The sequence below is a fragment of the Hippoglossus stenolepis genome, chromosome 4 (assembly GCF_022539355.2).
Source record: "Hippoglossus stenolepis isolate QCI-W04-F060 chromosome 4, HSTE1.2, whole genome shotgun sequence".
NCBI classification, from domain to species: domain Eukaryota; kingdom Metazoa; phylum Chordata; class Actinopteri; order Pleuronectiformes; family Pleuronectidae; genus Hippoglossus; species Hippoglossus stenolepis.
Window position 1 is genome coordinate 4,657,928 of NC_061486.1, and position 22,982 is coordinate 4,680,909.

Genomic DNA, 22,982 nt, shown 5'->3' on the forward strand with positions numbered 1-22,982 from the left:
AAACTAACAATCTAGTAGCACTTAAATGGCACTTACTTATAGCACTTTGTAGTTTAGCTTTTTTGAAGAAATTGTACTTTCTCGATTCTTGTTGTTCTGGGTTTGTACCCTCATGGTTGAATACACTTATTGTAAGTCGCTTTGGATAAAAGCGTCAGCTAAATGAAATGTAATGTAATGTATCATGCAGAATATATACAGTACATGAAAGAAAATACACGAAATAAACACAAAATATTCCCTTTATTTTTTTTCTACCTTAAGACTACACAGGGTCACCGATGTAGCTCTAAGAGGTATCTACATTTGCATTTTATTTACAGCTTACTTTGATGTCTTCATATTTACATAGTCAAAGAGAAGCGCTAAAAACACAGTGTTGAGAACAAACCGAAACTCAAAATGAGTCCAAAACGTTAGAAAAAGATACAGTCTTATGACGCAACAGTTCTCAGTGCAATATTCCACAATGCAAATATCCTTCATTCATATAAGGTTGAGCATACATATTTTTAATTTTTTTTTTTGGAAACAAAAACGTCACTGAATCAACCGACAGCAGAAAAGAATAAAAAATAAAAAATAATAATAACCGTGTACTGTTCGCTTTAAGGTTTGTACAGATTGAGACGCTCACGCTCCCACCACCTCTACACACACAAACACGTTTATATGTCTGATGGAACAAACGATGAGAAGAGTGTGCAGTGGATTGGCATAGTTTAAAAAAAAACAAAACAATAAAGTACCAGGAGTCAAAATCGATGTCACAATTTCCAAAATAGTCTGTGACTCCTTCTTTTACGTTTTCACACGTTTTTCAAATTGTCCTCTGCCGTCTCCACTGAGGGGGTGGGGGGACACACGTGTTTCAGAGCTATGACTGTGCCCACGTGGGTTGTTTTCAAGGTTGGGCGTGTATAGACGACCTTTAGTCTGTAAACGGGAGCAAGTAGACCTGCAGGTCTGATGCATTTCAGCCGGCGATGGGGCCGAGCGGAGCCGCATTCTGGGGGAATGAAAGCACTTTGGATGCCGACCTGCAGGCAGCCCTTAGGGCAAAGGCAATTTGTATCTTTCACCTCAACCACAACAGAACGCGGAGCCTATCCATCTCCGCAGCCAATATGTTAATGTGGAAAACATCCCTAATGAGACCGGTTCCTTTAGACATCCTGGTAACTTAAAAAAAAACGTATTTTCAATCCGTATCCGACTGGTAATCGTGGCGAGAAATACTGACTCAAGCTCGATGATAAAAACAAACACTGCCTTTCATATGAGTCATCAGTAAAAACGTAGCTGGTCTAATAAAACAAAAAAAACACAGTAACTGATTTAACTAAACCACCTGTCATAGTTTATTCCATGTGTTGAAACACCCTTAAGTATTGTTCAAGTACAACAATTAACAATAAAAGGGACAATAGTTCACATTTTCTTTAAATTCACATTTGTTATACTGTTAATTCATATAGCTATTTATAAAACAAAACTAAAATGTAATTCAAAACCATTCCTGTAAAATACTTTTTGTCGTTTAATACACACATGAGCGCCACGGTATTTTCGTTGGCTCATCGCTATTTTCAGAATTGAGTTGTTTGACCACAGTCAAATCAAGAAAAGGACAATTTATTCTGTTTTCATTTTCTCTTACTTGGATTAAAAAAACAAAACGATTCCAGTCAGAAAAGAAAAACCCCCACACACGATGAAATAAAAAAAGTGACCTCATATCCCTTTGTTGGCTTCACCACACATCGTAAGCATGATTAAGCAGTTCTGTTAATTTTGTAGTTCATGGAGAAGGCGGCCGACGTGCGCGCTCAGGACGAAGCCTTTCCACGCCAGGACCACGGCGTGAGCATCAGGCCTCCTCTTCAGAAAATGACAAGACATCACAGGAACGAAGGTGCCTCGACAAGTACAGCTCGTGGTGATGAAGGGCTCCACCGCCAAACAGAAATCTCTCTCATCATTTATGGATGACTGGGGCTATGAGGGTTTCAAGTATAAAAAAGAAGTGATTAAAAGAGAAGGAATCTCCTTGGCTGAGGCGCGGAAAAAGGCAGAATGGAGCGAGCTTGTGAATAACAATCTGCAAGTCTGGCACCGGAGTGAGCCGGTGAACATAATGCATTACCAGGACTCCTCTTGGATTCCTTTGAACAGAATCACCAACAGGGATGAGGAAATGGAGTCACAAAAATAAGTCACAGACATCGCAAATTTTCATCCTCTAGCAGCCGCACTTGAAGGGCAAAGACTGTTAAAGAATCTTCAAAAGGAGAAGGGCACTCTTCTATTAATACAGTGCAACTGATTGCAACCATGTTTTTCTCTTTTTTAAGTTTTTTTTTATAGTTTTTTTTACGGTATTTTAAAAACCAAGTTGAGCACAGTCAAAGAAAAAACAACAACAAAAAAAAAAAGTGGTCATGTACACAACTGTCTTTGGCAAGAAGTCCCCATGTCCTACATGTGAGTCCGTCCCTCCAGAGCCTCATGTTCATGTCACCTTCGGCCCATTTCGCTCTGTCTCATGAAATGAACGTTGTTGACACTGTCCGCCAGCTCCGGGTACTGGTCCACCGAAACCACGTAGTATCCGTCGTAGCCCTGCACCTTCCCCGAGCCCAGGAGCTGCTGTTTCTCTCCCTCGGTCCAGGTTCGCGAGCCCTCCTCTCCGTCCCTCAGTCTCTGGCGCTCCCGGGCCCACGCCTGGGCGACGGCTCTCTGCCGGGCCAGCTCCAACACGCGAGCCTTCTCCTCGTCCACGCTGCTGCCGTACCGCGTATTCAGACACAGGGCGCCGTACTGCAGCTGGATGTCAGTAATGCGCCTAGTCCTGCCATTGAGAACCGTGTTGACCTGAGACACCGTCACGTTGACGCCGGTCTCTAGCGTGCGGCGGCCCACCGTCATGCCAATGAGGGCCAGGTCTCCCTCCACCGAGCCCAGTTTGACAAAGTAGTGCGTGTCCGTGCCGGTGATGGTGAAGTGCAGGTCTTCAAGGTAGAAGGCGTCGTTCAGCACCGCGGCCATGCGGCGCCCATCTTCGTTGGCCAAGCTGATGATGTCGGTGCTGATGCGACCTTCTCGGATGGCGAATTTCACCCCCTTCCCGAAGATGGAGCCGCCGGAGCCAAAGACCTTCTTGCTCTCGGTTTGAGCACATCCGGCACTTTTGGATCTGTAGATTTGGCCGAAACGCTCCAGCTTCACAAAAGCCTTCAGCTGCCTCTGAACTTCACACTGAACGCCGAGCAAGGACTGCAAGACAAAGACAACACAGTTTAAAGACACACGTACACACACTAAAATATCATTTCTGTCAGATTTACACAATATCCCTCCATTGCTCGTTTTAAGACGTTCTTCTTGACCAAATATCCACCTCTGATTGCTGCACACCGGGGATTCTAACCCTTATCTTAACCCAGCTGAGCTTAGACCGAGCAGGAGACTGTGCTTCAAGATGACATTAGATTCAAACCGCTTCATTAACACCTCAAACATTTTACAGTCAGTGCTAAAATATTCTTTTTTTTTGTGTTAATATGTTTCGACTGGAATTAAAAGATTCAACACCTTTTGTAAAGAGAGTGTTAACGTGATGTCACACACGTACACAAACACTTTCACCCTGACTGCTCAGACCTGGACCAGGAAGGTCACAGCGCAGAGTTTCTTATTTTAATCTTTCATTCCGGATATAGTTACAGTTCTCTCTTTCATTACTATATATCATAGACTGTATTGATGGGCGAAAAAACATGTCGATATGAAATATCTTTAAAACACAATGTGCCGCATATAAATAATTCTGTAATTGTTTCACATTCATCATCAGAAACAAACAACAAATCTGTGAAGCTTTGAAGCCGTTAATGAATCGCGCACAGCGGAGGCACGGGGCAGAGGTGTTGCTCAGCAAATGCAAATCTCTCTGATCATTCGTGACAGGCATGATATTTTGAAAAAGGGTGAAATTACAGTCTCCTGACGGCCGCGCTGCACTAAATACGAAGCAGGGATCTGTGGGTAGCTCGTGTACAGTTTAGATCTCGTCCCCTACAGACGAGTGTCTGCGTCCACGGGCAAAAGACATCATCAACATGAAAAGCTGTTGCTGTGGCTACAAGAGTGGAAAACTATCCTCATATGGAAACCTGCTTTTCTCCTTTCAGAGTCTCTTTTCATGATCCTGTGCAGCCCATCGATACCAGTCCGCCTGTTTACACTGCAGTCATTTCCAATATTAGATTCTGCTTTGGTTTAACACAGCTGGAAGTTTCCAGGTGTATTCTGGGGGAAGGAGCAGGATTCTCATATATGCTAATGCTTCAAATACAATAACCGCGGCGAGCACAGCAGAGCTCCTGACTCGTGCAGCAGGTAAACAGCATGACGGCGTTTTTTTTAAATGCTAATCTCGAGCTTTTAAGTTGGGCTGATGTGTTTCGACACACACAGGCCACGTCTCTCTTCCTGTGGAGTTAACTTTGTTGTTATAGTCTCGTGTGGCATCACAGGAACTCGCTGCTGCTCCTCACTGGAAGACGCAGCTGCCACGGTTGACAGATGTGTATCAAAAGGTGGCGTGTGTGCAAAAAAAACATTGTTTGTAAATGGGAAACCCGTCTATACTCACAGACGACTACTGTTGACCAACATTTTACATAATATTATATTAACATGCAAATGAAAGACAAACACTCGGATCTAACGCTGGAATTGAATCTTATTTTTCGAGTCGACCACGACGTGAAGTCTACGTTGATAACAGTGGTTGACCACAACCTAGGAGACCCAAGCGGCTTCGCCCAAAATTAATCCTCTGTCTTAATACTTCTCGACAAGAGACGCTCTTCGGGAATAGAGAGAGATGTTAGCGATATGAAATGGAAGCTGGCCAGTGATGAGACGGTCGCCTGAACGCGTCTGTGCGGCGACCAAAAGGCCGTTTTAAACACGGCGCCTTCTCGCCGGCGCCCGAGATGAGAGGCTGCGAGCGTCCTGAGGAGTCTTTGTCAACCAGTCACATTCAAAGTCCTCCTGACAGTTTCTTATTCTGTCTCACTGTTAGACGGAGACTGCAGGCCGGGGGGACAGGGTGGGGCTGAGTGACGAGCACATCTGCCCCCTCCCCCCCCACCGCTCCTTGACGCGACACCACATCAGATCCTGCATGAAGGGGAAACATATGACAGCGAGGGGGGGCAGCTGTGCTCTTGGGCCCCTGACGAGCGACGGCCTGGGGGGGGGACACTTCACACCATGCCACTCCGTGTTTGTTTACCGTGCCAACAGTGTGACCCGGTCAGACGTCCCGGAGGCATCAGGAGGAACGGGGGCAACGTCCTCCACTTTAGTCAAACAGCCTCCCGGGACACTCCCGGAGAGGCATCATTCACATCGCATGGGGCGCAATCAGCCTCCAGCACAAGGCAGAATGAGAGATCAAGCCTTGTGCAGCCCAAACCTCATCTGTCTGGCCCCTCGTGGCATTTTTCAATCTGGGTGCGGATTCAGCAGCGCGGCGGAATAGGGGCTTGAATGAAAAGAGATGGAACGGCGGGCGTACTTTTGTCCTGTACAAAATACAAATAAAGTGCCAGGGATGCGCAGGATGTACCATGTGTGGTTTTGAAGCTATTTACGCTTCAAAAGAATCCTATATTTAATTAGGCTGGTGTGTCCATCTGCAGTGAGGATCAACATGACATTAACCAGCACGGAGCGCGAGTGAATGAAGCAGGAACTCGGCATAAGGAGAAATCAGGCCTCGGCACATACGTGGGTTAAAGCCTCATTATCTCCATCTTTCCTAATATACCGTTTACTGTTGGTACTTCAGAGGCGCGCTGACGGACGAGCTCCCCGCACAAACACAAGCAACGTCTTCAAATCTGGGCTGACGCTGCTATTTAAAGCCTCGATTACAGGGTTTTTTCAGAGATATCACAGTCGATCACGGATATTCTTGAACACACGCTTGAAAGGCAAGGGCGAGAAAAATTATCTTTCAGGAAATATTATCATATCAACTTGTGCGTCGTGTCTCTGAGTGAAGCAAACTGAATATAGATGCATATGTGACTAATTCAATTTAGCAGAACACAAGTCCTTTTAACCCCGAGTGCTTCTAGGAAACAGAACGGTGGAAATAAAATGTACACAGCCTGATGTGAAGTGGAAATTACACATTTTACAAAGAAGGATGTTTTTAGTGATTAAGAAATGTAAAAAAAAAAGCTAAATTTGCTTTTAAATGATTAAAAAATGATTAAATTGTCAGATCTGACTCCTCCATTGATTCAGTGAGAATTGCGAATGCTTTCTTTTTGCATTTATTCTTTCTAATCTCTTATTCTATTCCATCACACAGTATCTGCTCTCAAATATTTGAAATGGAAATTGCCCGGGATGTCTCTGGATTGAATTAGATATTTCCTCTGTTGCCGCTCCTTTGTAGATCGGTACCTTGGGTGAGTTCAGAGATTCTCTGTGGACCGACGGGCACGAGCAGCGTGCACGTGTCCGTCCCCGGGGCCTTTCACACTTACCCCCACTCCCCGGAGTGTCTACGCTAGATGAGGACATAACTGGAATTTTCTACAACTACTATCTATTTCTTTATATTCTTTGGCGCCGCTGCCTCCTCTGGTCAATATGCCTGGTTGGATCGCCTGTTTATTATGGATGGCTGGTCAGATCAGAGGTCACACAACGAGATAACCTTGTATTCTATCATAAGCTTTTAGGCTTATAAATAGACAAGAACACGTTTTTATATAACAGCAAATCCCTGCTGTGTTAAGGTGGCAGCCAGAGTGTCGCTCGACATGACTCTGACCTCCTGATGGGTGGCATTCACCAGTCGAGCTGTAACCAAACCCCAGACAACAACATTGGCCTCTTCAATAATTCAGGGGAGTTGGGGGCAACTTAAAAGGGCTGATAAACGCGGGAATCAGAGCATGTCTACTACTCCTCAGACCTTGGCTAACGGTGTAAGACTGAGATGAAATCAATGGGCAGTGGTGGAGGGAATCGAGAGTGAATTTCCCTAATGGCAGGACAATTACAAGAGCTGTTTAGCCTGACCCCATTCCCCAGGACGAGGACGAGGGGCAGGGCTCACTGGGCTGTGTGTTGGCCCGATGGCTGGCAGCTCCTCCGGGACTCTGGGCTACATGGAGCATGTCTATTCTCTAATCGTGCTGAAACGGAGGAGAGGGGGCAGGAGGTGGAAGAGGGTGAAACTGTGGTGAGTTGACAAGAGGAAGAGGTGAGAGTGACTTGGTTTACCTTGGTGCTATCCCACTCCTGGGTCTTGATCTGGGTCCTGACCAACTCGTAGGACGGCTCCATGGCCTCGGTGTTTGGTTTCCGATAGCCGGGAATGACGTTGTACAGTTGGAAGCCGAAAGTTACCAGCCAGCTGTTAACATCTGCAGAGGAGGGATTGAAACAGAAGATCAAACAGTGATGTAGACACAGATGAGCTGTCAAATTAAAACCAGTTACTGCGTATATGTATATGGTTCAGTTCATAAATATCTTAATTCAGTATGTTTTCTGTTCTTCTTTTGTTAATTTAAACACTTGACTACTTTAAGTCTGTAGTTCGACATTCTCTCAGCATGTCTTTAAAACCTGTGTTCTGCTGCTGCTATAGAAACACCTATGGTATTTGTTATTAGAGTCTGGACACTGAACATTTGAAATTATATTTGGGTTATATTTCAGGTCGAACTCGGTCGGGATCGAACAGAAAATTACCTAAAAAATAGCACAGAATGAAATCAGATTGTGTTAATATTTATTTTCTTACGTTTAATTTTCATGGTATGAATTGAAATACTCTTTTTTAAGTTGGTAAACAGTTTTCAGGGGTTTTCACTGCATTCGGAAAGTTTCAAATTGGCTCCTGCACAGGCACGTGCGGCACACGTATTACACTGTGCATGCTGAACACTGAGGATTCATTTGACACTGGGGATTCTGCAGTCAAGTGCTTGTCTCCTTAATAAACTCCTCAGTCGCTCGGAGCACTTGATTTGTTTGTGGAAGTGGACGAGCTGTAATAAACACTCGAGGCGGCGTCACGGACTCGTGTCCACTCCTGCAGGTGCCACACTAATGACACACAGCTGGGGCCCACAAACACCAGAGTGATATCTGCCAGTGTCTGATAATTACACACGGAAAGTTGATGTCATTTCAAAGCAGCCGAGACGCGGACGCAGGACATTCCGAGGACTCAGCAGGTTTTATCCTCTAATGAGATGCTAAAAAGCAGGCAAGTGACATGTCGGAGATTCAAATCCGTGCGATCAAATTAAACGCGGGTCATATAACAGCAGCTGCGTTTGTAGGTGCAGCTGCCAATTCCTGGTGATAAGTTGTCATTAACTCGGAAAAACACAGAAAAAGGCGACAGACACGACTGGAAGATAAAAAAAAAAGAAAAAGAAAAAAGGCCTGTTTGTTACGGACAGCAGAATCATTGCCGTGACACTTCGGGGGTTAAGTCTGTGACAGACGGGCGACGCCACACTGTCGCACCTGACAAAGCTTTTTTAATTAAGAATTTGTTTGAGGACAATGAAAGGACCCGGGTAATTCAGTGAAAGGAATGGAAATGTCAGTGCCATCAATCACAATTGAGACGGAGAGCCACTACAGTATATCTAACAGTCTGCTTAGCATTCTATCGCCGGTCGGCCCCTAATGGTGGACTGTGAAGCCGAACGCCTTTCTCTGTTTGGCAGAAGGCTAAATGGCTTTGTTGATCAGAGAGCAGCGGCGAGCTGGAGAGCAGCCGGAACAAAGAAGTGGCGGTTTTTTCCCTCTCATCATTGTCTACACAGGTTAATAAATGAAGGATAACAGGTTAAAAAAATTTTTTTATTTCACAGCCAGCGTGAGCATCAACGGAGAGAATTCTATCTCGCAGTTGTGATGTGATCTGGCCGAGGCTTGTTTGGTTCAAACCACAGTCGTATTCAGCGAGTATCCTTAACAATGCTGTTTAACTTGCAGCCAAAGAGGTTGATACCACCGGCCCTGGCTGACGTTTCTATGGATCTATTGTGCTCTGCCTCTCCGCTGGGGTGCTTTCACTGCCATTTACCTCCTCCCTGCCACAAAGCAACACAGGACGATGTGATATTTCTGGGAAGGGACCTGAGTGTTCAGCAACAGATGGGGGGGTGGGGTGGGGGGGGGCTTTGCCGTACAGCATTGTTCCCTTTGAGCACTTTCAAAACGACAGCCACTGGGCACACGCATGCAAAGCAACACGCACGTGCACGCAGACAAACAGCAGAGCAGGAAAAACAAGCTCAGCGTCCCTGTGAGGAGGCTATTGGAAAAAAAAACCCCACTCTCTCTCTCTCTCTCTCTCTCTCCTACACTGCATTTCTATTTTCAAATTTAATTTTGGCAGGATTTGTTTTTCCATTTGTGGCTTGTTGTTTAGAATAAATAAAAAAAATTCAGCGTCAACACCTGAAGGGAGAATAGTTTGCTGAACTGGGAGAAAAAGCAAGTTTCCTGCAGGTCTGAGGCTTAAGGTACGATCCCACCATTACTTTTAATTTCTTCTACATGAAGCGCAAATCCCTCCACCAAGGCCCAAGAGTCCTATTACTATGAAACCACATTTAAATTCACTAGATCCAGATTTTTTATCCTTTATACATGAATTATTCTCTGAGAAATCAATGTTAATGATGCAAAAACGCCCAATCTTGCAATGTTAAAGAAAGAACGTGCCAGAATCCGCCCCCTGAGCTGGATCTGCACCAAAATTAAATGGGCTCTTTTCCTACTGATACCACATCCTTCCACCAAGTTCTGTGGTAATCCATCCAGCAGCTTTTGATTAATCCTGCTAAATAACAGAAAAAACGAAAACATAACCTCCTTGGTGGAAGTAATGATATGAATCTAGTAAAGCTGACTTAATAAAAAACTGCCATTTACTGTATATACACAGTTATTTTACCAGTAAAATTGTGATAATCTTGGGGCTGCTTCAAACCTATCTTGTTACAGCTGAGTACTTTACAGAAAGTCCTGCATCTATGTAGAATCTGCCTGAAGAGTTGAGATGTTTGCAGCTTGCCGCTTTGCAGAAGATGGCAGCTGTGGTTGGAGAAATCTCCGTTTTGAAACTTGTTAACACATTTATTTCTCTATTCTCTGGGTTGCCAAAGCTTCCATCCTCTTGCAAAAGAACGGGTCGGGTGGATTTGTCTCTGTGTTGAACATGACGTGAACTCACCAGTCATGTAGCACTTTATCTCCTCGTTGTTGCTTAGGGGATTGTTATTCTTGAACATGTACAAGTTGAATGGCACGATGTGGTTGCTGTTGAGACGTTTCCAGATCTCGTGGTTGGGCGTGGTCCAGCGGCCAGCCAGGACATCGTAGTCCCGTCTTCCCATGTGGACCAGTTTGCTGAGAGGCTCATACAGGCCTCCCTGGTAGCCGATGATTAGCTGGAAGCTGGGGTTAGTGTCGAGGTAGACCTCTCCGAACGCTGTGTGGAGAACCTGTTTAATCATCAGGCCTGAGCCGCTGAACACAGCCAGAGGGGTGCCTATGTTATCACAGGCCACATAAAACTCATCCCCGCTGCTCAGCTCCATGGCGAACAGGTGTCCCTGCAGGTCATAGTACAGAGAAGTGATCTCCGAGCTGGAGTGATTGTACATGTGTGTGACCCGAGTGGGGCTGGACAAGTCAGCATAGAAGAACTGCAGGTGGTGGCCGGCGCTGCTTCTGCTCGACACCCTCCTGCCCACGCCGTCGTAGCGGTATTTGATGCTCCAGCCGCTCACTTTGTTGTACACTTTGATCAGCAGGCCGGCGGAGTTGTACTCAAAGTATTCGTTTCCTCGCTGCCTGAGGAAACCGTCCTCGTCCACCCTGTACTGGACGTCTCCCAAGCGAGTGATCCGGTCTCTGATGTCGTAGCGCAGCGGCGTGAGGCGTGCGCTGTTTCCAGGGCTGAGGAGATGCAAGTTGCCGTTCAGGTCGTAGCTGTATCTCCACAGAGGCTTGTCGTTGATGGAGACCACCTGCAGCTGGCCGTCCGCGTCATACTCGTACGTGTAGCGCGTGGTGTTGGCGTAAGGCCCGACCTTCAGCTCCTTGGCCACCACTCGGCCCATGTTGTCGTACTGCACCATCATCCAGTACATGAGCGAGCGAAAGATCTCATATTGTACCTCCTTCACCCGGCCGTAAGCGTCAAAGTGCTTGGTGTGGGTCATCACCGCCGTGGTGATTATCTGATTGATGTCGTAGTAGATTACCCCAAATTTGCCGAACTGCTCTGTTTTGCCAGACACGTCGTCATAGCGATACAAGTCGATCGGCAGCGGGGTTTCGTTGATGACCGCCTGCATGCTTGTGACTCGGAAGCTGTTGTCATAGACGTAGTCGAATCTGGCGTTCACCATGCCCTCCTCGCTGAATCGGAATATCTGCCGGTCAATCAGCGGGCCGATCTGACGGTAGCGGATGGTGCAGGTGAAGCCCTCGCTCTGCAGGTTCACCGTCTTCAGCATGCCCGCCACCTCGTCATAGGAGAAAGCGATGCGCGTGGTGTCGTAGAGGATCTCCAGCAGCTTGGCCAGCTTGCCGTATTTGTAGATGACCCTGCGGCCCGTGCCCAGGTAGGTCGTCTGCAGCAGCTGACCGTTCTCGCTGTAGTCCTGGAGCACCGAGGCGTTACCCTCCGGGGGCCGGTAGGTGTTTCTGTAGTAGCCGATGGAGCGGGAGGTTTCCAGGGTCTGCCGTGCCACGTTGGGCATGGTCACAGAGGAGAGTCTGTCGTTTTTGTCAAATTCAAAGATGTACTGCCTCTGGCTGTAGAGCAGGAGTACCATGGACTGTAAAGAGGAAAGAAAAAAGAAGTCATTTATAATTACATTTAACTAGAATGGCACACAGTAGAGTGCAAACCAGAACAGTCCCCTTATGAAACCACATTTAAATTCACTAGATCTGGATTTCTATCTGCACCAAATTGCACAAATATATAAATAAAAAACTAAAAACACTGTATCTGGATTCGCCCCCTGATCTGGATCCGCACCAAATTTTAAATGTGATCCTCCCTTCGCCACCCACCCCTCAACCCAATGTCATGGAAATCATTCATGTGATTTTTGCGTAATCCTGCAAACTAACAAGCAAACATAGACGGAAACATAACACCCTTGACGGAAGATACAAATTAAAAAAAGTACTAAATATGAATTATATAAAACAAAAGTCAAATCGTGAATGTACCAGTCACTCGTCCTGTCCACAAGAGGACGAACAAAATGTGAAAAGCAATAACATATCACGTATGCAAGTCTGAGTCGGACCACATCTAATTTCCATCTTGAAAGAAAGAGTTGTTGATATTCCTCCGACATTAACATTTTCCTTCAGAGATTATCTCACAAACAGGCCGCTACTTGTGTCTTGGAGCTTTTGATTCAAACAGAATAAAAAGGGACCAAAGTCGGCAACTCAAAGGTTTGAAGTCTTAAATGAAGTCTTTAAATCTGTTCTGTGGTTGTCACAACACGCGGCCGCCATCTCGGCATTTAGAGGTTACTGAAAAACCGACAAAAGACCGTGGACAAGGTGACTCTGAGCTATTTTCATATCCCCTCGTCTACAGCGGAGAATCGCAGCGCTTCACCTTTTCCTCAACAATCTTGGCTTCAATTAGTAAGTAAAAAGTGACATTTCATTCTTACAGGTTGAACTCTGCTGTCAGGATAGAACAAAGTCTAACATCCGTGCTGCACCAGACAGGTTTTAATTACATTTCTGCTGATATCTGTTCTCGAAGCTGATAATGCGGCACAAACACTGCTGAAGTATTACAAGTTAACTTTTAACTCCAGTCTAAAGACTCCCGTCAAGGTTCTTGCACAGACACACCTCCACAATTTAACGGTACAACATGTCCCCATCGTCTCTTATTTAATGTTTTATCTTTAAACCATTTAATCAATGTTACAGTGCAAACAATCCTTACCTTCTCAAGGTATGTGTAGCTCCAAGATTTACCATCAGCGAATATCTGGGAGGTGATTCTGCCGTTCTGGTCGTACTCCATGCGAACGGACATGGTGCCTCTCTGGATGCCGGCCACATGCCCCCCGGCGGAGTAGGTGACGTTGACCCCGTTCAGACGACTGCTTGGCGCCCACAGAGTGGGTCGTCCAGCCTGGTCGTAGTGGATCCGTAAGGTGAACTTCCTGTGGTCGTCATAGACCTTCTCTGTTCTCGTGATTCGATCAAAGTCCAGTGACAGCAAGTTCCTGTTATGAACCTACAGAGGAGAGGGAAGCGGAGAATTAGAAAAATGTAATTAGACCTCATCAGCTCCACCACGAGGAAATAAACAAGTTTGGATGCTTGAACTAACAGGAGTCGGTGCCTGGCTCCTCCAAGGTGGGACCTTATGAGGAGAGCTTTAATCATAAAGTGATTATTTTATGTTCCTCTTTCTTTTCAGAGCTTTTAATTACAGCAGAGGAGCTGTATCTCAGGACTGCAGGAGCCACTGAAGTGATGAAATTATAAGAATTACCATATTTCTTTGTTTGTTTAAAAATCCAGCGGTATTAGGGGGAGTTTGTCTATTCATGCACAAAACATTAGAGTCACATTGATCATTAAATTCACTTTCACTGCGCACTGAAAGGAATTACCCGGCGCAGATGACTCTCATTTTATTTAGCCATTTCTGTAAATTGGGAGAAAAAAAAGAAAATCAATTCTCCTGCCGTGTGACTCAGAAGATTGTTTAAATGACACTTTGCATTGTTTGGCTCTTTTGACCCTTGGATCAGAGCCGAGCAGGGCTCTCAGCAGTGTAACGGCCATGTCTGGGTCACAGAGACGAATCCACTGTCCTCCTCTAGTCAGGAGGCAGCTCCTGGGCTGCAGTCAACAAGATCAACCAACGTCGAGGATTTCAGACACTGAGCTCCGGACGTTCTTCTGAAAAGGGGCTGAATGTGGGAACGCTGATGTCCGAGTCACTTGCTCCGGACATATTCCTGTGTTGTTGTGAATGCATCTATCTGAGCGTTAGGTGGAATAATCGGAAAAAATTGTTTTCAAGTCAACAAACTCGGAAATTTTACAAACAGCTCAAACTAGTAGCTTACAGTGTTAGTTTATTATTCATATTCCAACTTCAAATTGAATCAAAAGACTGAAGTTGGAAAAATGACTTTACAACTCAGGATCTGGGACCTTCAAATATGTAAAAGGCAAAATGTCGAGATCCAATTGAGTTCTTGTCTGAAAACGTCTCATGTTTCCCAACAGCCTCTGTGAGCAGAAGCTAGTGAGGAAAGATAAATGAAGTGACTTTGGGTTGTAGTTCAGAGCGAATCCTCAAACAGTCACTAACTTCATGTGGTAGTTTTTTGAAAATACAGCCGAAGACGTCTCTTTAAACTGCTCCTCTGATTCTGTGCTCTTGTCTTTTTTCTCCCCCCCCCCCTAATAGTTCCTCTTTAGGTGTGCTACCATTTGGCGAGCTGAAATACTTGGCAAGGCTTGAAACCATCTTGAGGCGGCTCAGAAAGCTGCTTCTGGCTGCCGCCCAGACACATGCCGCGGAGCAGGCCGCGGAGCAGGCCGCGGCGGGCTCGCTGAGAAGCCGCACTTTTTCAATTTCACGTCGGGGGGGGGGGAAAGGATGCTTAGGTCTCTCATCTGTGAAGGGACAATTACCCCAGAGGCAATTAAGGTCACTGATACCTAATTGAGAGGATTACGTTGCACTAAAAGCAACAGATTCATGAGGAAGACGATTGTGTGCGAGTGGCACAAACAATCCGATCCCTGAGACTGGGGGTGGGGGGGGTGGGGGGGTCAGGGAATAGAAAGGTGGTCCACATTTGTTATCCTCTATTTTACCTTCACATACAGATTTCACTGACAGAAAAAGAAATTGCTCCACTTGTTAGGACATTTCCTAAACTACTTATATTCTTAGAGATAAGTGACTTCGGCAGTCGCAGGCAGCACAGGGCCGCCACCTGTCCGACAAGATTGTGTTTGAGGTTTGCTCACAAAATAAAATAAGGTGTAAGAGAGAGAAAGTTCCGAATGCCAGGATCGGGTTCGCCAGAGACTCAACAGGGTGAAAAAAAAAAAAAAACCCTCTCTCTCATATCAGAGTTCCCACGATCCCTCGAGAATGGAAACCCACTCAAGAGGAATCATTTTAAATTGGACATCGCCTCTAAAAAGGAGCTTCTAAAAGAAAAGGAGACGTGTAGAAAAAAGACTATTACAGAACATTAGACCCAGAATATTACATTAAGTCTCCTCAACATAAAACATTACAGACGACGTCTCATCTCTCAATCAATACGAGTGACGGTCGTGTCGAGTGACAACCTCAATCTGTCGCTCTAACAGTGAGAGAGCGTCTTTCAACAGTTTTATGATAATTTCAACAATTACTCGCTCTTCAACAACATCAGTTTTGTTTATTCCAACAATCAAAGAAAACTAATTCTATCATTTCATTTGTTGCCAACTTGTTTCCCTTTTGAACAAAAAGACATTATAAGACGCTGTGATGAGACAGAGATATCAGCCACGTATCTTTATGTTTTTATAACTTAAAATAACAGCTTCGACATCATTTAGATGGTTCACAAACTTAATAATAGCAACAAGGGCATGTCGGTTATTGCACACAGCGCCCCCTGGAGCACTACGACCTGCTTTACGGTAAACGTCACACAACAACCAGGGCCAGAGTTAGTAACTAGCTATAAGAGATCAGTAGCTTGACACTCTCAGTACGTACATCACGGCAGAGCAGCCGAAAATAACTGAAGAAGAGGTTGGTCGGAGGAAACGAAGAAGGAGATAAAAGACGCCAAATGAATAAATAAATAACTTCTGCTTGTTTGCTGTGACTTGTCCCTGTTCTCCTTGCTTGATGATAGGAACAAGTTTCTCATCAGAACCAGGTAAACCCATTTCGATAGAGGTTTAGCAAGTTAGCCAAACAATCCGATGTGATTTGATTCATTAGCTTGTGTAGTAAATGTGCACAGAATCTCTGTCAGATCCCAAAACCCCTGTCAGGCGACTTGGTTCTTTGGCGTCTGAGGTGGCCGGTTTCTTCAGACCCGGCTCAGGCTGCACCTCCAGTGAATCTGTAGGGGGGAGCCCTTGTGTAGCAGAGAGCAAATCTTAGCCTTTTGTCGCTTTAAAAGGGATTGAGGATTCTTGCTCTCCTAATGTGCACACCACTGTAAGAGGAGGGCTTTTCTTCCGAGGAGATAAACCATTATTGTGCCTCGGCGGCGTTAATCATGATCATTGTGGTGAGGCAGGGTGGGGCGGGCCAAGGGGGAACCCACTGTAACCCACTTACCCCGAGGACACGAGGAGCAGAACACGGCGAGCACACGCACGTGCTGTTCCGCAATGTAACAAAGTTTACAGTCTGATAAACAAACAGCAACAACCTAAATGCTTTGGTCTTTCCGAGCAGAACGAGGATCTGTGAAGTCTTTCTCCTTTTTCTCATGCATCACTCTGCTCTGCACACGAGACCCCCCCCCCCCCCCCGCTCTCACACTGCCTGCCACACACTCACCCAGCCACCCACATAATATCACTTGACATGCCACTCAAGGTCGCTCAATGATTCCAGCTCTGCTCATCCCCTCTGCTCTCGCCATTAGGCTGCTCCCATTTCCTATCTCGCCCCCGGGGCCATTGTCTGTAACATACATTAGAAGCTTTCACTTCCAAAGGGACAACAGGGCCATTAAATGAACAGCCAACGACAGACAAAGTGGCACCTCCCCATTAGCGGTGTCACCTCCCAGAGAATGTGGAAGACAACTTAAACCAAGTTGTTATTTGCCTGGGAAACCCTAAGAAAAACATAACAGGACAATCAGCCAGGATCTTTGGCTGCTTCTCCACGTGTTAATGTCGATAACCAGATGTTGTACGATTAAACATCGGGCTGTTCGACCTGTCATGAGAAGGGACCTGTTGATTTACAGGATGGATGCATAGAAAAATTGATACGTCAGCCAATTTATATGTATTTGAAAAAGAATCGGCAATGATTCCTAAGTTGTCGTTATCAAACCCCCTTTTGCATTGTTTATTCTGTAAAATAAAGATTTTCATATCGACAAAAACATAAACACAGATACCAATTTGTCTGCGAAAGCCTCATATTGGCAGATTTTTATCGGCCAAGCTTGAGTCATTGGACACTTTCAGAGGAAAGAAAAGAAGTCTGAGTTAAAAAAAAAATGCAATTTGTGTTGTGAAAAGCTTTGATATGATTCAGGAAGTTGGGTTTTGTAAAACACCTGAGAGACCGATGAATCCCAAAACACTACACAGCAGTTTATAGAGATGATATATACGATATTTTAATTCTTGCAAGCTTATTACAGTGAAAATATAAGCTACAAACAATAGGATTACACTATTCATGCTAAAATTACCCAAGGAATGTGTGCATGTAAGTGATAGTCCCCTGCAGTGCATTGCTAGATGAGAGGTTGAGCCAGATTCAGTTTTCTTTCCTCAAACGATCTTGCATTTTGACACAGTACAATGCAAAATGCTGAGTCACTTGTTAAAAACCTTAAGATAAAAGCTGCTTTAATCATATTAGGATTCATTTGGCGACGCACATCCCAGTGAGTCTGAAAGTTGCCTCCTGACAAACTCACCTCCAGTGAAGAGGTTGTGAATGTGTCCGGCCCCACAAACTCAGACTCATGCTGAAGAATGCAGAGGTTTTTTCATTCAAGGATAAATTGCAGTGAGCGCGGTCACATCCAGGAAGAGGCTGGAATTCAATTCCATTTTGAGCCAGATAGAAATTTTCCTCACCCTCATCCATTTTTAAACAGTCACCTTGTGATCCTTTTCAAGTGTGTGCGAGCACCAGTCACTTTTCGCAAGCTGGCACGCTTACCCTTAATCTGCGTCCATAAACAGTGACCTGGCCGCGGGCCTGCTCCTTCCTCTGCCTCCACTCCACCAGGTTGAGGCCATTGTCGATGGCCAGGGTCACGTTCCTCTTGCTGACTGTGGGGTTGACGGTGCCAGCCAGCAGGTGGGGCTCGGTGTGCAGGGAGACCTCCATGCCATTGGCCAGCACTAGCCGCAGCGAGCCATCCAGACCAATGAAATAGCTGTTGCGTACTTGATCTGCAGAGGGAGCGTGGGGGGGGAAATGATTATAATTAGGAATTCGCAATCACAGCCTCTTTGCAGCTGAAGTAAGAGGACTAAATCTAATATTCATCCCGGTCAGACACAAACATAATGACCCAAAATGGCTGCTCAGCGAAAAAGAAACCCATTAACAGCAGTATTTAACTGAACCCCTGCAATAATATTGGGTCTGTGACAACAAAGATCAATAGTGAGAGGTTTCCCAGCGCCAGTAAAGTTTTACAGCTGTTGCGGCAGCCTCGAGGATATGGAAGAATGAAAACTATCAAAGATTCAAGCTTGCCTGTGGCCACAGAGAAAAGGAGGGCGGAACGCAAGTGCAAGAACACACACACGCACGCGCACACACACACACACACACACACACATGCACGCACACGCACACACACACACACACTCTCTCAGGGGATAAATCTGAGCCTGTCTGTTACTGTCCCCAGGTGACGACAGCCTGTGTTCCAGCTCCAGACCAGTGACTAATGTTTCCACTGAGCATCTCATGTACATTCATCAGAGATGTCTCCTCCTTGCCTCCTATCGGTCCACTGACAGGGACCAGGATGAATATTATTCTCATTAAGAACAAAGGGAAATTAATGGCTTGTCAAACATTAAATTAATTAGTTGACTTCATTTAACAGAAAGGAAAAAAAAGAAAATCAAAACATTGCACTTTAATTTTCTCGTGTTGACACGTCAGGGCAAAGTGGCTGCGACGATTTCTTTATTAATCACAGAGAACAACAATAGACATCACGTGATCGGTCGGAGTTTCGCGCTTTGTTCTTACGCAGCGAGCGCCACGGGACACGTTGTGTTGCCGAGACAAGAGAAACGGGCGGAGGAGGAGGAGGAGGAGGAGGAGGAGGAGGAGGAGGAGGAGGAGGCAGGGCCTGACCTTGCACTGGCCCTCACCTCGCTCCATCATGCCGACACCTCGGACGGTTGACCGAAAGGCCTCTGGGACACACCCGGCCCGAAAGGAGGCCTGTGGGACCAGATGAAGCTGGAAAATACTGCTGAACTGGGATGTTCACGCTAATGCATGTGCGCACAGAGCAGCAGGGGAAGGATCTGACCTGCGCTCACATGTAAAATGGGGCTGTGGTCTGCTTACAGGAAAACAAATGATAGAACACCTGACCCTCATGCTCAGGCTCAGTATTTTCATTTATCAAATACAAATCAGGACATTACACAATATTCACGCTGTCAAAATAACGGCGGACAGAACGTTAACATAATTATGACATATTCATTTCTTATTATTAAATTTAAGATTTTTTTTTAAGACCCCGCGGAGCCTAGTTAGATAATAAAAATTTAATAATACAGTTACAGTTCACTTGTAGTTATTATAACTAACAGCTACTCAAGTGCAATACGATGACATTACTCCACACTTGACTCTCAGGCTGATTGATGATTTTTACTTTGGTTTCATCTCCATATTATATTCAGCAGTGAATTCAAATTTTAAAAAGTCATGTTTGGCTTTTATATACGACATATTTTATTATCTCGTGATGAGTCTTCACCTGATTGGAGTTTAAAAAAAAAAAAAATTTAATCTGCAATCTTTTTAATTTTATGGTTATCAGCTTCACGTAACGACACAATTAACCTTGCGGTGCGTTGAGGCTCACGCGGAGGAGGAGGACAATCCCATTAACAGATGACCAGGAAGGAAATCTTTAAGGCCGTTCATTCGTGTGCTATGTGATCGCCACAGTTGCAGGCGTACAAAGACCGACAACAGTGAATTAATTAACAGCAGAGATTCCTGGCGCCGCTCCTCTCGCCAGCAGATGTCTAAGACAAGGTCACAACGCCGAGGTGACCGCTCCCTTTGTGCAACAGTGAGAAACTGGAGAGTTTCATCTTCTGTTGCAGCGAGTCGGGGGGGCGAGAGGGTGGAGGACACGCGTTCAAACCCAAATCAAACATTAGCAGGTGTAAGGTGCGGGTGGAGCAGGTCCAGGAAAATTCAAAGATAACACCAGCTCATCAAAACAGAACATCAGTGAGACAAAATGATCAAAACAAACCAGGCGGGTTAAACCACAATATCCGTCCGTCCTCTGTCTGCATCTCTCGCTAAATGTCCTCAACCTGGAGGATCTGCTATGGACAACCAGCGCTGGGTTTTATGACAGAAAATCAATTCAATTTCCATTTTGGTAAATGGAGGTTGCACAACATTATTATTTTTTTTTTTAATAAAAAACAGAGCAGCAATAAATTCAACTGTGGGAAAGCTCTGTGACTGATAAGCAATGAGTCATTACATCTTCATTTGAAGTCTGTTCACTCGAAACACACAAAAATAATTACCTCCGCCAAAGAGGTTGTGTTTCCATCAGTGTGTGTTTGTCTGTCGTTTAGCAGGATTACGCACAAACTGTGGGACACGTAACCAGGGAACTGCAGAATAATGGATCTTGATAAAGAAAATCCTGGCTTGTTAAGGAAACTGGTATTGATGAGTGTGTGTAATTTGGTGCAGGTCCAAATAAAAATCTGGATCTGGTGAATTTAAATGTGATTTCATAGGGGGACTGTCGGGTCTTGGTGGAGATATGGATTCTCTGAGTGCCTTTCTGGTTTCTAATCTGACTCCTGGTTTTAACCATGCAGGAGGTTTAAGTCTTATTTACTCAGGGATCTGGATCCGAGGTCCGCCTCCACCACAAAATGGTAAAACAATTGAAATATGTTTGTGTACTGAAATGTTTTATATGAAAATGTCCAGAGACAAAGAACAATTTACCAGGTCCAGTTTAAACTATCCACCACACCAGACTTTGGCAGAGGATGCTCGTCTCCCATTCAGGAATCCCTGACTCTAGGAGGCTCCATCCCAAAGTGACAGTCTCTGAATCGCTCATTCTCTCGTCCCTTATCTAACACTACTTGTCTCGGGACGTCGTACGAAGAGCTATCGGCCCCGACAACACACCTTACAGGATCAGAGAAGCACATTAAACCCTGCAACAATGGTGACCGTGGACAATCCCTGACACTAAAGACGTTTTTAGACAAGAACTCTGGAAAATGTCTGCACAGTGTGGTCCAGGCCTTTTCTGAATTTTGCCTTTCACGTATGAAGAGCGCAGCAGGGGATTCTGGGGTTAGATCCCAACAGGATAATGTCCGGAGTGTTCTGGCGAAGGGGTGGAGAACCACTGACCCTGGCCTTGGCTCGTATTGCCACCAAGTTAGTAAACCTTTTGTATTTTTCCATCGCGTGTTAGAAACTTCATCAATAACTTCAGGATAATCTCCTGCAGTATTCTCACATTGCCTTGTTTGGATTTCATCTGGAGTTGTATTGGGGAGCTGGCAAGGGAAACTCCAGATTGTTCAGAGCCTCTGACATTTGTCTACTCACATAAAGCCCCCCCCAAGGTAATTTCAGGAGATTATGCCCGTTTTTGATTATATTTCATAATTATTGTGAGTTCAGTGCATGTCTGAAAAACGCTTAAATCTTTTAGAATAGGTGTCGCTTTCAGAATATATGTCCAGAGTACTTAAATATAAAAGTGTGATAAATGCAGCGCTGGAAGTTTATGATATTTACAGTAAGCGAGAATAACTTTATACGTAAAAAAGTTTCCGTCACTGACATTGATAGAACACCTTAAACATCACCAGCTCCACCTACAGACACTTACCCTGCATGAGTGTGTAGAAGGTGCCAGAGGCTGACAGGTTGGTGGTGACGGTGATGTCCTCCTTGTTGGAGCCCTCTGCCTGGATGCGGACCGAGCTGTCGGCGGCCGTGCGGTAGCTGCTCACTCGGCCCGTCGGGTAAGTGATGTTAGTCAGACGCCCGTAAGTGTCATACCTGCAAAGAAATACACCGATGTGAGCCAAGACGAAACGGGGGTGTCATCTGAAGCTGTGCGAAAAAACAGAAGCAGAATCATCTAAAGCGCTTTGCCCGGACTAAAGATTTACCCGGCGTGGGTGAGATTTGTTAAAACATAAAGACGCCATCATCATCATCATAAATGCTGGTCAGGTTTGCATAAAATTCATGAAGGTGCATAAATGTGACTAATGAGTTGCTCTGTCACCTCTGATTTACTGTGATTATGAGTTGTTCTGTAGGATGAACTGATCAAGCAGTAATTACGGTAGGAGGAGTGTTTTTTTGCCGAGCCTGAGATTTCCCTCTTGGTTGTCACAAATTGTGAAAATGCGTCAAACGCCGGCAGTAAACACGACAACAAATCCATCGACGTTGGCAGCCGGAGGTAATAAAACTCCAAAACTATTGGTTTTAATCACCGGAGCACAATCAGCACAACCTCGTGCAAAATGTGCAACGTCGCGAATGAGTTGAACTTTTCTAGCTCTTCCAACAGGGCGTGCACGAGACATGAATATCAATGATGCTCAGCTTGGGGGGTAACCTTTAAAAAGGATGGACGCACTTACTGACAAGGAAAAAAAGAAAAAAGCACACACCTCGTCACATTTGGAAAATCTGCTTATTAGTTTAAAAGATTAGCGATGTGGCCCTAATCTCGTGATGCAGTCTGTGAAACGGGAGCGGCGAGGTGCGACTCCTTCCAGAGATCAGTCGGTTCATCACAAACAGGAACACGAGTGGCCAGATTGTTTCATTTCACTCACAGAGCACATCAGCATGGAACAATTTGAAATCTCTCAGATTGCCAGTGTTCCAG

The 22,982-nt window shown here is 45.2% G+C and overlaps 1 protein-coding gene across 8 annotated transcripts in view; it reads right to left on the reverse strand.

Annotated features, from left to right (window-relative positions):
- Positions 1-224: 224 nt before the first annotated feature.
- Positions 225-22,982, reverse strand: part of tenm4 (teneurin transmembrane protein 4) — a 159,044-nt gene continuing 136,286 nt past the window's right edge. For all 8 annotated transcript variants that reach the window (XM_035154796.2, XM_047339608.1, XM_047339609.1 and 5 more), the window contains 6 exons: positions 21,963-22,135; positions 18,023-18,258; positions 13,064-13,360; positions 10,301-11,915; positions 7,318-7,460; positions 225-3,276 (listed from right to left, as the gene is read on the reverse strand). In XM_035154796.2, coding sequence (XP_035010687.1) covers positions 2,518-3,276; positions 7,318-7,460; positions 10,301-11,915; positions 13,064-13,360; positions 18,023-18,258; positions 21,963-22,135 — 3,223 coding nt within the window. In that variant the 3' untranslated portion in view covers positions 225-2,517. The remainder of the gene's footprint in view (positions 3,277-7,317; positions 7,461-10,300; positions 11,916-13,063; positions 13,361-18,022; positions 18,259-21,962; positions 22,136-22,982) is intronic.